The sequence below is a fragment of the Zootoca vivipara genome, chromosome 9 (genome assembly GCF_963506605.1).
Source record: "Zootoca vivipara chromosome 9, rZooViv1.1, whole genome shotgun sequence".
NCBI lineage: Eukaryota > Metazoa > Chordata > Lepidosauria > Squamata > Lacertidae > Zootoca > Zootoca vivipara.
In genome coordinates, this window is record NC_083284.1 from 34,968,997 (window position 1) to 34,981,512 (window position 12,516).

At 39.1% G+C, this 12,516-nt stretch overlaps 1 protein-coding gene across 6 annotated transcripts in view; it reads right to left on the reverse strand.

Moving 5' to 3' along the window:
* Nucleotides 1–12,516, reverse strand: part of ELF2 (E74 like ETS transcription factor 2) — a 45,006-nt gene that overhangs the window by 4,802 nt on the left and 27,688 nt on the right. For all 6 annotated transcript variants that reach the window (XM_035111778.2, XM_035111779.2, XM_060278605.1 and 3 more), the window contains 5 exons: nt 6,910–7,023; nt 5,673–5,846; nt 4,070–4,159; nt 1,278–1,470; nt 475–813 (listed from right to left, as the gene is read on the reverse strand). In XM_035111778.2, the coding sequence (XP_034967669.1) occupies nt 475–813; nt 1,278–1,470; nt 4,070–4,159; nt 5,673–5,846; nt 6,910–7,023 (910 nt within the window). The remainder of the gene's footprint in view (nt 1–474; nt 814–1,277; nt 1,471–4,069; nt 4,160–5,672; nt 5,847–6,909; nt 7,024–12,516) is intronic.

The window sequence follows — 12,516 nt, forward strand, 5'->3', positions numbered from 1 at the left end:
GTCAAATAGATGAAGACAAAATATTGGATTAAGATCAAGCAAGCCACATGGACAAATCTGCTAAATAAACTACTTGCCACAGATCTAGGCCTATTTGCATATATATACAAAGAAAAATGTTATCCCCATAAATAATTGAAAACTGAAGACTTCCCAGCCAAATTTCATGCTTAAAATGCAAAGGCTACTTGTTTCTCTACTCATTCTACTTCTTGAGATTCACAACAGAAATGCCAAAAAGGTTTTTTTAAAAAACAGTAGGACTAGACTAGATTGACAGTTCACATTTAACAGATCCCGTTTCAAACTCCTGTGTTTGAGTAATCTGGATTATGGATGTTGTACTGAGAACATCTGTCTATCTATATTCAAACTGAGAATGTTTCCAGAAAGACAGGTACAACGTCATTCAATGACACTGTACTAATTCCTCAAGCTTTGGCCTATCCAATAGGCAAATCATGCAGTGCTAACCTGGGAGCGGTTGTTGCTGGAACGGTGGTTGTGGAACAAGATGTCATTTCATGCCCAGGTGAGGAGATATTCACCACTCTGGTAATGGGCTTCTCTGCTCTTGTGCAGTTCAACTGAGAAGCGTTTTTTCCTGCACGAGCAGAGGCTGCTGCTTTCAAAAGGTTTTCTGCAGAAAGTGACACTCGCTCCAATGACTTCTCATCGGTGGCGATTGATAAATCTTCACTGCCACATTCACTTTTGTCATCAATAACCACAATGTTTTTCGGCATTTCCTTGAACTGATATACAAGTCTTTGTCCTTCAACTTTTGCCAGAATTCCTCTTTGATAGTAGTATCTGAAGGGGGGGGGGAGTACAAGAAAGATATGGTGTTCATATGAGGCATCTTTTAAGTTTATAACCATCAAGAAGCCCTTGTTGGGATGACCAGTCTTGTTTTCCCTATCATAAATTACCTATCTTTTTGTAATCCGCTTTGAGGTGGGGAATGTTAAAAAGGAAAAAAAAATCAAGCAGTATATATATTTAAAAAATAAATAAATACCCCTACATATGGGATTATAAAAAGCATGCAAGGTAAAAAGCAGAACATTGTTGTAACAATTAATGCTGTTGCCACAAAGAATACAAAAACTAAAAACAAACTGGCTTAAAAAGTGAAATGCCATTTTATCGAATAATATTCTCCCCCAAAAAAAGTCTGAAGCGAAGTTTCAAATCAGCTATAACACAGTGATTTATTTAAAACAAAAACGCTTCAACATTCTTCAACCCCCCCCCCCAATTTTATTTCTTTTTACCTCAGAGCCCTTCCCATTGTTTCATAGTTCATATCAGGCTTGTTTTTGTGTTTTCCCCATAGTTTGGAGACTGCTTTAGAATCCACAAGCTTAAATATGCCCTTCTCCCTCTGAGTCCACTTGATATATCGAGGACAAGTATTTTTGTCCTGAAGAAGATCTAGAAGGAATTCCCACAAGTAGGTTGTATTTCCTATGATAAAAATATAAATAACAGGCAATTAGTCTCTTTAAAGATCTCTAAAACTGAAGAAGAGCATTATATTCTTATACAACTAGCTATTACATTGGCCTATGATATGTGAGCACTTGTTTTTGAAACTTGTAGAATGGGTTCAGCCCATATGTAAGGGAGACAGCTGTGGAAGCACAATTAAACTAAATTCTGGTAGAAAAGAAAGTAAAGAGTGGGGTTGGTTGCTAAATCAAGTTGTTTGCAGACACTAATGCAGTACTGGAACTTCTGAGCTTCGGGGCATTTATTTTTTCAATGGGTCTCAAACAAACTCTGTTCCTCCCCCAATAGCCAACCCTAACAATCTTATCAGGAGTTTTTGGCTATAATGAAGCAGGATTACTAGCAATGGTGTCAGTAATAGTTTGTCATCAAGAACAAACTAATCTAGCTCAGCTCTGAAATGTTTCTTAAAGGATTTTTATTAGAAACCCTGAAGAATATAGTTTATTTTAAAAGCTTTGTGAGAATATTAGAAATCACCAGTATATCTTTTTTCTGAAATCAATATATAATTCACTCTTCTTCTAATCTAATTTTTTTAAAATCTTCCAGCTCTAACCTTGTTTTACATCTTCCAACTTTAACCAAGACTTCAAAGCAGCAGGAAGTTGTCAAGGAAATATGAGTATTAAGATAACCAACGACCACCTTGCAGTTCTAGACACTTCTACATACTTACTAGGAAAAATATTTGAAACAACTATACACTTGAATTTTACATAAATTTCTCTTTTAAGTGTCTAAAATATCAGAATTCAGAGTTACTGTGTAGCTGCGTAGCTTTTGTGGAAGAGTATCCCTGCTGAGATACAACCAGTGCTCACGCTTTGTACTTTCCAGAAACAATTGAGAACATTTTTGTTCAGACAAGTTTGTCTAGCTGGAAGCAAGTTTCTGCCTTACATATTAAGTCTGTATTGTTTTTAAATCTAGTTAGTTAGTTGTTTGTGTTCATGGTATAGTTGTAAATCACCTTGAGATGCATGTAAATAAGAACATCATATTTTACTAGAAGTTCAGTAGGGGGCAATCTACCACTAGAGTCTATCTCTGAATACACAAGAGTTCTGCTTCCATGAGCTGAACATATTGTGCAAGGTCACCTCAAATAAAGCGAGGATACACACACTACTAGGGAGATGGTAGCAAAATGTGATTTCAGAACGACTTAGGTTCAGCTAACAAAAAAAAAGTTGTTTTTGAATTTCTGAATGTTCATTCTGGTCCACACTCACTCTTACTCCCTCATACCTCTCCAGCACTAAGAGGATATTCAAAACATGACAAAATTAACTTAATCTGGGCATTGAGAATCACCAAGTAGCAATTCAAGCAACCTTACAGAGGAAAATAATCAGGCAATGAGAAGTCATCAAGTGAGATCAACACACAATCACAGGTCAACATTAATATCACATGATAAAATGTTATTCCATCCCTAAAAAGCTTTTTAAAAACAACCACGACCACCACCTTTGGCCAGTGGCAAGAAAGCTGTAGCCACACGTATGTCGCTGAACTTCAACTCTTGGGCTCCGGGGGGGAGGGGTTGTTGCTGTTATTGATATGAAATTTTTGTATCTTTATTTTAGCTCCTCTCACAATTTATGTGGAAATTGTTCAATTTGGTTGTGTACTTTTCCATGTTTTACTTATTATTTATGACTGCTTTTGTTATGTTTGCAATTACAGTGGTACCTCTGGTTACAAACTTAATTCGCTCCGGAGGTCTGTTCTTAACCTGAAACTGTTCTTAACCTGTGGTACCACTTTAGCTAATGGGGCCTCCTGCTGCCGCCGCCATGCAATTTCTGTTCTCCTGGTTAGCGCAGTCTGTAACCCAAAGTGTTTGTAACCCAAGGTACCACTGTATGTAATTTTTAAATGCCTTGAGCATGGCTTTAACTTTGGGAAGGCAGCATACAAATAAAATGATTGATTGAGATAACTCTCATCAGTCCCAGCCAGCATGGTCAATGGTCACAGATGATGGGGTGACTGGACCACGAGTCCTCTACTTGCTCAGCGTCAGGCGTCTGGAATACCACTCTATTTTTAGCAGCACAAAAAAGAAGCAGGCCACAACAGAAGGGTATCTCATAAGTCCTGCACCTTGCAAATATCTGAAGGATCTCTGCCAAACTTAAGACAGGACTACCTCAGTTGCCTGCTGAGAAGTTTTAAGCCACATATTTTCCCTAGACACAGCTACTCAACCCACTGTGACTGAATAGGAACACAAATACTCTGCATGTCTCTGGCTGCAGTGGCAAATCTGAAGTGAGCAGCACACCACTCCAGCATGTTGAGTGACCGTATGTTCACTTCTTACTTATAGAAGAAGGTACCTGGTGCACCAGAAATCTAGCAGCAAATAAACAGTTTCAAGAGCTTGCATGAGGCACATCAACATATTTACATCCAAAAGAAAGCTTGCGACCATTGTTAATAGAGCATTAAGGTATTGTTGCTATGTAATCATAAACACTGAAAATATTAATACACAAATAAAATAAACAATATAAAATGTTTTTTTAAAAAAACATTAAATTACCTTTGCCTTCTCTTGGCTTCTTCTTTATACTCAGGTCTGGAGACGCACTGGAAATGGCTGGTGGCACTTGGGTTTTTGGCTTACGGCCAGCTGCAAAAACAGTTGGAAAGACTGAAATATGCACGGGAGAAATGTTTCACAGCTTGAGTCCTCTCACAGCTTAGGTTTTCATTCAAATCTAAATAATGGGCCATTACCTGGTGCTACACTGAGATGCTGGCAACATGTCTCACAAATCACAATTTTATCTGATGTTGAGTTAAGCAGAATCTCCGTCACACTTGCATGTTCTAAAATAATTCCAACAATTAAACTAACATGATAATCATTCCCCTTGTGTAAATGAATTATATGACAATGATCCATCCATGAACATAAATGTTATTTCTATGGTAAAAAAACCCTCCACAAAATTTCTGAGATTACATATGTAGTACATAATTGATTGCATCCAGCCTCGCAACAGATCTATAAAAACAGTCATTAATAACCCAGAATGCTTGTGGGGAAATGTGAACCATTCATTTTGGTCAGCATACTCAATCAACAGTAACCATGAGAGTGTTAAAGTGACGAGTTTATTTCTGCCATGCATGAAAGTTATTATAATAGTATTTTTATAACTTTACATTTAACTTACCGTATTTTTCCGTGTATTGGACGCCCCCATGTATAGGATGCCCCCTATTTTTGGGGACCCCAAATTAAGAAAATGGGGGGAAATTGCCCTGACTTGTTGAAATTTTTTTGGGGGGGGAGGATTGCCCAGAAGCTAACAGCCCCACGTCTCTAACAGGCCGCCTATCAGCTGTTCCCTCGCCGGCAATCGCTGAGCTTTTGGGGGAGCAGAGTTGAGATTTGGGGGGGGGAGTGGTGAAGCTTTTTCCCCCCAATTACTTTTAGCACTTTTCGCCTTTCCCAGGGAGCCTCCGTACAGTATTCTGCTTACCTCCTCCCACTCTGCCCTGTAAGCAGTCCGTTTTTGCCGTGCAGTGCCTTCGCGTGCCTCCATTTGTGTGCGGGCGGCACAACGTTACACAGGAGGACTGTAGCAATTGAAGTAAGATCCCCCCTCTGCGCCTTTAACATCCGTGAAACATCGTGCCTTGCGCTCCTCCTGTGTAACGTTGTGCCACCCGCACACAAATGGAGCCGCCCGAAGATGCTGTGCTGAAAAAACGGACTGCCTACAGCCTCCCTCCCAGCTGTAGGGTGGGCAGAGTGGGAAGAGGCAAGCAGACTACGGAGGCCCAGCAGCTTACCACTGCCAGGAGCTGTGACTGCTAGAGCAAGTTCCGTATTCATTTATATATTTAAATGCTATATTCCGTGGATAAGACAACCCACGTTTTTAGACCTTAAAAATTGGGTAAAAAACCTCGTCTTATAGATAAAAATACGGTACATTATTATTATTTATTTAACAGTGTTAGGGTATCAAACACCTTCTACCTATATAACATTTGTGCTAGGTTGTTTTTTGTTGTTGTTGTTGTTGCTTTTCCAGCACAAAATATATTCAAAGCAAAGTGTGTTGTACCTTTTTCAAATTATTGGTGACTATTTTATTGTTTTTAGTTGTTACTGTTTCTAGGCAAAGTACCTTTCTTTTTTTTCATTGGCTCATGGATTTCTGGAGATGTTGGAATAGGAGATGTATCCATTGGTTCAGACTCCTCAGTTGATACCTCCACTACTGTTTCTGTAATGACATCTGGCCTCATAGCAGCATGAATGAACTCTGGAGTTGACACACAAGGTGGGACAAAAACTTCCACTAAAGAAAGCAAATAAATAAATAAATAAGGTTAGGCTTTGGCTTAAATCCAACAAAGAAACTGCCTTATCCTTTGAAGGACAAAAACAAACAAACTAGTTTCTCACATGTATCACAATACAGGATAAGATAAGTAACAGAACTGGGGGATGGGGTGTCTTTTCTTTTTAGGTATTACCAAACACTTGCTTCCCAGAAATTCAACTTTCGAAACGAATGAACCCTGTACTTTTCTACATTGCTTCCATTATACTTTGCATACAATTTGTAAATTGAGAAAAAGCAAGTACTGTAGTTGATTTTCTTTTCAGAATGAAACCCAGTTCACGATTTACAAATAACCATTGTAAAGTACAATTCTTTAATAAGTCATTTCCCATCTTTTTTGAGTTGTGTCATGTGAATATGAAATTATAGATCCACAGAAAATGTTGCAGTATGAAAGGCCAGAGGAAAATTATACTATCTGCAATGTCCAAATTCAATTTAAACCTGTCTGTTCGAAAACTCTTCAGTAAATGAAAGAAACCCAAAACACCTGAAAACATGCTATTCCACCACCACCATCAACCTCAACAGGTTCTATGGACCGATTGATAAGTCGGGGGGGGGGCAATTTTAATGCCCTGTCATTCTATACAACCAAATTAAATTTACAATTAATCATCATAATAAAACCATGAGTACTAGTTAGCCATACAGTACAAATCACTAAGATAGTTTGGAAGTGACCTACATGCTTTTCCTTCCACAGGTCACTTAGTATTGGAAAGTACCTGAATTAGGCTCAGAGTGGTGGCTGCTTCAAACAGATTAAAGTAATTCTTTATATAGAGAAGCACTTTTGTGTAGGGATTGGACAACACTGCTGCCAACACATGCAATATGTAACTTGTAGACCAGTCCTTAATAGTTTTAAAAGCTAATGATTATATCCTTCAGGGGAGCAGACAGCTCTTGGCCCTGAAAGAAGCATACTCGCAAATTAAACCTCAGGTGCAGTTAATGCAAATTAAGCCACCATTTCAGAGGGCAAAAGATTGATTTTTTATCATTGACATACCTGGAGTTCTAGCATCTCTTAAGCAGGTTGGAGATTCCATATGAAGCAAGGCCTCTGCTGCTTCAATTGTCTTATCCGAACAGTGCACATTGCTGCCATGTACAGATGCTTCCACTGTGCAAAAAAAACCACAACAATCATCACACAAGTAGATTTGGTTCCTTGCTTTTTCTTTTCTGGCCTTAAGATTTGTTGAAACCTTACAATCCTATCAATAGGAGCTTGCACACGAGTTACAATTGTGTTTTTCAATCTGGCTAGTAAACCATCTGAATTAAGACTGAATACCTTTGCATTCTCACCAATTCACTTGTGTGTTCATTCAATTAAGGTATTGATAGTCAAATATTAACAAGAAATCAGTGCTTTGTGAAAGTTAGCCCATAATGGTGAGGAAAGATAAGAATCTATCCCACTGGATCAAAAAGGTTCCCCACCCCTGAGTTAAATAGTCTTCAATCAGCTGGCATCACTACTAGTTACAGCTTCATCTAAAATCAACTCCAGAGAAAGCTTTTTTTCTTTTCTTTTCTGTGCAGCCAAATATTAACCCCCTATACAGGGGGGTCACCAACATTTGGGGACCCTGGACCCATTTGAAAATCTGAAAAATCATGGCACACAACTATAAAATGGTTCATAGTGTGATTGCCACCAACTTGGATGGCTTTAAAATAGGATTAGAAAATGTCATGGAGGATGGGGCTATCAATTGCTACTAGACATTGTGATAGTTGTGTTCCACCTCCACATCTGAGGCAATACCAGTTGCTAGGAATCACATGTGAGCAGAGCTCAGGTCCTGTTTCTGGGCTTCCCATGGAAAACTGGCTGGCTGTGAGAACAGAGTGCTGGACTAGATGGGCCTTTGGCCTGATCCAGCACAGCTTTTCTTATGTTCACCTCCTTCCCTTCCTCTGGATGCCTCTTGGCCCTTGGGTGGCTCAGAGGCATTCTAGGGCAAGGAAGGGAAGAGGCTTGAGTGGCTGGAGGTCTGGGCTAGTCCAAAGTAGGCCTAGTCCGAAGGAGACTGGGCTCTCCTTCCTTGGATGCTTTTAAGCAGAGGTTTGATGGCCGTCTGTCATGGATGCTTTAGCTGAGATTCTGGCATTGTGGGGGTTTGCACTAGATGACCCTTGGGGTCCCTTTCAACTCTTCAATTCTATGGTTCTATGCTTCTAAGTGCAAAAGAAGGGGGGAATGAGGACACCGCTACATTGCTATTTTGCATACTAGTTCTACTTCCCAGCAAAGTCTGGTGAAGTATTATTATTTGTTGCTGTTGCTAAATCTGTATCCCACCTTCCCACTAGCTGGTCCTCTAGGATTGTGCTTCATACATGATATGTTTCTTATTTTTTTCCATAAAGGGCAAGAAAAGAATTATTGTTGACATGAGTTTGGTTTTTCTCATTCAAATTGATATTGCAACCTTATAAATTATGCAATAAAAGAAGCCTTAAAGTGATTGCATAGGGGAAAATGCTAGATTTTTAAGTAGTCATTGTGATTTTATAAAAAGGCATTTTCTCTTTTCCCCATGAAGATTTTATAAACCACCAATACATAGCCACCTGTTGCATATCATCCACACACATTAAGGTATACACACACACTCTCCCCAGTTGCTTTTTCCATTTATGGAAATCTACTCAAAGCTAAACCATTCCAGCTTGGCTGCCAGCATCTAATCTATCTTTAGAATAACTACAGTCACCTATCTGCAGTGCCAGTAAGCTAATGAGGATTCAAACCAGGGTTTCTTCACTGGAAGTTCCTGAAGGCTATCCAGTTACTTCAATATTCAAAATTAAATTAGGGAAGAGGAAGAACATTTTTTAAAAATGCTTCAGTCACCAAGACCCAATTCACACATATGGGTGGCTGCTTGACATTGCAAAAATAGCAACAACCTTTTTTTTTTCAAAAGAGCTCACCACATGACCCAGCAGCCAGTAATAAGGAAAACTGGCTGTGTACCACTACCAACAGGAAAGGCTTGGAAAAACACGTAACAATAATTAAGTTTTTTGGGGGGGAGGGGGGACAGGAATACATGCCTAAGTCATCAGATAAATGCCACAGCCTTACTGTGGCACCTGAAAAACGTAACTCCAGCACAGCTACTAAGCTTGCTGGTAGCAAGGGACATGGCACTGCTTGAGTGCCCATCTTTAAAACTGGGCCCTTGCAAAGCTTATAAAGTATTTTTATAAGTACCAGAGTAATTATTAATGAATTATCCTGTGCACTCAGAGCTAATTAGCAAAAAATGGGCAAGCAAAAGATCTCTCAAGTACAGTGCCCTTAGTTCCAGACAAAGACATCCATTAGCCTGTACAGTGCAATGCTTCATACAACCTGCCATTTCTGCTGTAGGGTTTGGGAATGAGATAGGGCTTTGGGCACATGCTATGGGTTACTTCTCAGATACTGCACTAAGAAAGAGGTTAACCTTCAGATTGCTTTTAGTCTTTCTCTAAGCAGCAGCTATTATTGAATGTAAGACACATACAAAGGAATAAACTGCAATTAACTGGCATTGTGGGGGTTTGCACTAGATGACCCTTGGGGTCCCTTTCAACTCTTCAATTCTATGGTTCTATGCTTGGTTCTATATGTGGAAATGGTTCTATATGTGGAAATCAACCAACCTTGAAATTAATTGCCATCAAATTTAGCACATGCAGAATTCCATTCCCTCCCGCTCCTTTCTAAAGCATCTTCAAGAAGGGAGAACAGGAATACTTGACATTATAAAACATTCTAAACTAAACAATAGGACAAATTCTCCAATATACACATCCTCTAACTATACTGACCCAGGTAGTTTGAAGCACTGGCAAACAACTTGTGTAAAAATTGAAAATCAGGTGTAGTACACCCAACCATAACAAAAACAGACAAACTGCACCAACAAAGCCAAATTCTGCACACAATCTGGAAACTTGCAGAAATTTATCTGCAGACTCTAACAAAGAGTGAGAAGGGTGACAACACAGACTGGAAGTCATGGAAAGGGAACATAACACCTTTGTGCTCTTTCTCTTAACACAGGAGAACTACTCAAAAGCCTATTTCTGGGGTCTAATGCTTAAGCAGAATTTCATGGGTATGAGCAAGACAAAAAAAACACTGGCAAGTGGGGGGGGACTTAACTCACTGATAAGCATATCTTCTCCTGACAGTCACCAGCAACAGCAATTTCCCCCACTCACCCATCACATCCTCAACAAAAAAAAGTGCTGCATCTCATGGTGTGTTTTAGAAAAGAAAAATAGTGCCCCCTCTATCAGAGTCATGGGAGACAGCAAGGTTCTCCCCACTCCCCAAATTGTCCAAAATGGCCTACCCATTTTGCTCACTAGGTAGCATTAGGCAAGAACACAAAACCTGAACAGTGAACTTCCTTGTTTACAGCTCATGCTCTCAGCTACCAGTACTATCTGACCCTCACTCTTATAGGTTACAGTTACACCTTAGGGAGGAGAACCTGTGGCCCTCCATATATTGTTACCAACTCCCAGAATGAGTATTGTAGTTCAGCAACAATTGGAAAACCACCTTCCTATTAAAAGTTCCCCAGCAATGAGGTAATTATGAACTACTGTACTTGTGAAAAGCTAGTGAATACCTCACTTGGCAAGAACATGTTTTATAGAATCAGTAACAGAGTATCACAACTGAAGCAGACATAGAAGAGTTGTGAGGATATAGACTTTTTTTTCTGAAAACAAAGCCTAAGCCCTAAGCTGACCCTGTTGAGAGCTTGTTGTTCAAATAATGTTGTTGTTGGTTGTTGTTGTTGTTGTTTTAAAAAAGGTGGGTGTTATTCAGAAGGCATCTCCAAGGTCCAAAAAACTTTTTTTAAAAAAAATTAAGTTGACAACTTGCTCTTAGCTTCAACTCAAGTTAAATGTCTTTAAGAAATTATTTTTCCACATCAGTGCAATGTTTCAAATCTCCTATACTTGTTATTTTAGTTGATTTCAGTTGATTTAGTTGGAATAAATCACAACTGTTAAGAACAACCTGGTGAGCTGCCACCAACCAGCTTCTCAGTGGTATCCCTCCTCATCCAACTGTCACTGGAAGAGATTCTGAAGGACCATTTTACCCAGAGGGGAGTAAAGAAGCAACAGATACATCTTATTTTAATCTAAACAGTTGTCGTTTTCATTTAATTGTAACTTTCGTTTAAAAATTGATGCTTATTGTTGTAATGCTCTTATGTAAACTGCTTTGAAAGACCTACCTGAGAAGTGGTATGTGACTACCATAAATAAATAAACATCCTACAAAATACAGTTTTTTATGCAATTAAATCGTTTGATAGGCCATGGTCTACTACTCATCCACCCACCACACCCTGCCTTTAGATCACTCCTGGTACAGTCATCAATCATTCTTGCTGTCAGCCAGTAGTATTATACCATGCTCTCCAATGATAATGTGCAAAACACACATCTGCACAGCATCACTGTGATATAATCAAACTGATGTCCATAAATATTCCAAGTGTTCCACCGGTGCCACATATGTTGAGATATGGTGGTGATATTTTTTCATATTTATCTAGAAATATGGAAAGCACTAAAAGCTGGACAAAAACATGAAAGAACAGTGGAACATTTGAAGAGGAAGAGCAAGGAGGGAGATGCACAGATATTGTTTGCCCAGCTGGACCTGCAGATGTTATTTCTGACATAATACAAGTATTCCATAGAAAAGCATAGACCTGTAGTTCTTGTCTTATAATAGCTTTTCCACGTATAGCAAAAATACTCAGATTTTTTAAAATCTGCAGCTTTATCTCAAAATTGAGTATGAGCTTATTCTATTAAACTTTTCAGTATTCATAGCATTTTTACTCTTGATTTTGATATCTCAGAGTGCATGCAGTAGTATCACTTGGTTACATTGGCGTTCGTATCTTCTTGTCATGCCAAAGCAACCTTACTTACATAGCTGCCAAGTTATCCCTTTTTTTAAGGGATTTTCCCTTATGCTGAATAGGCTTCCTCGCGAGAAAAGGGAAAACTTGGCAGCTATGCTTACTTAGTAGAAACTCAGCATCATGGATGGAATTCAACTAAGTTTTACTCATGAGGCTCTTTAATTTCTATGGGTATCATCCAAGGAAATCTTAGTTGAAACATTCCCCAGGATCACATGCAAGGGGGAATACGTAAATCCACAGCAATTACATAAATCCCCAATCATGGCATCACATCAACTATGGACAATATGTATAGATAATGTATATAGCAGTAATGTGGATTTTCAAGGGGTGTGTGTGTGTGTGAATTTTCCTATCCAAATTAGGGTAATTTGCATTGCACTGGGAAAATTTATGATGCAGAACTAGGAAACCAGGCCTCCACCAGGGCTTTCCATTAGATCTACAAGGGCATTTCAGCAAAGCCACACCTGCTGTACAGAAGGCACCAGTTACTAGCACAGACAGTGCAACAATTATTCCTACAAATGTTCAACCAACTCCTCTTCCTTCTCCCAACCATAACTTGTCAGGTTGGTAAGTATAAAGAGCAGCTACTCCTTCGTGATAATTAGCCCCATGCTTCAGCTCCATTTATATTGCATTAG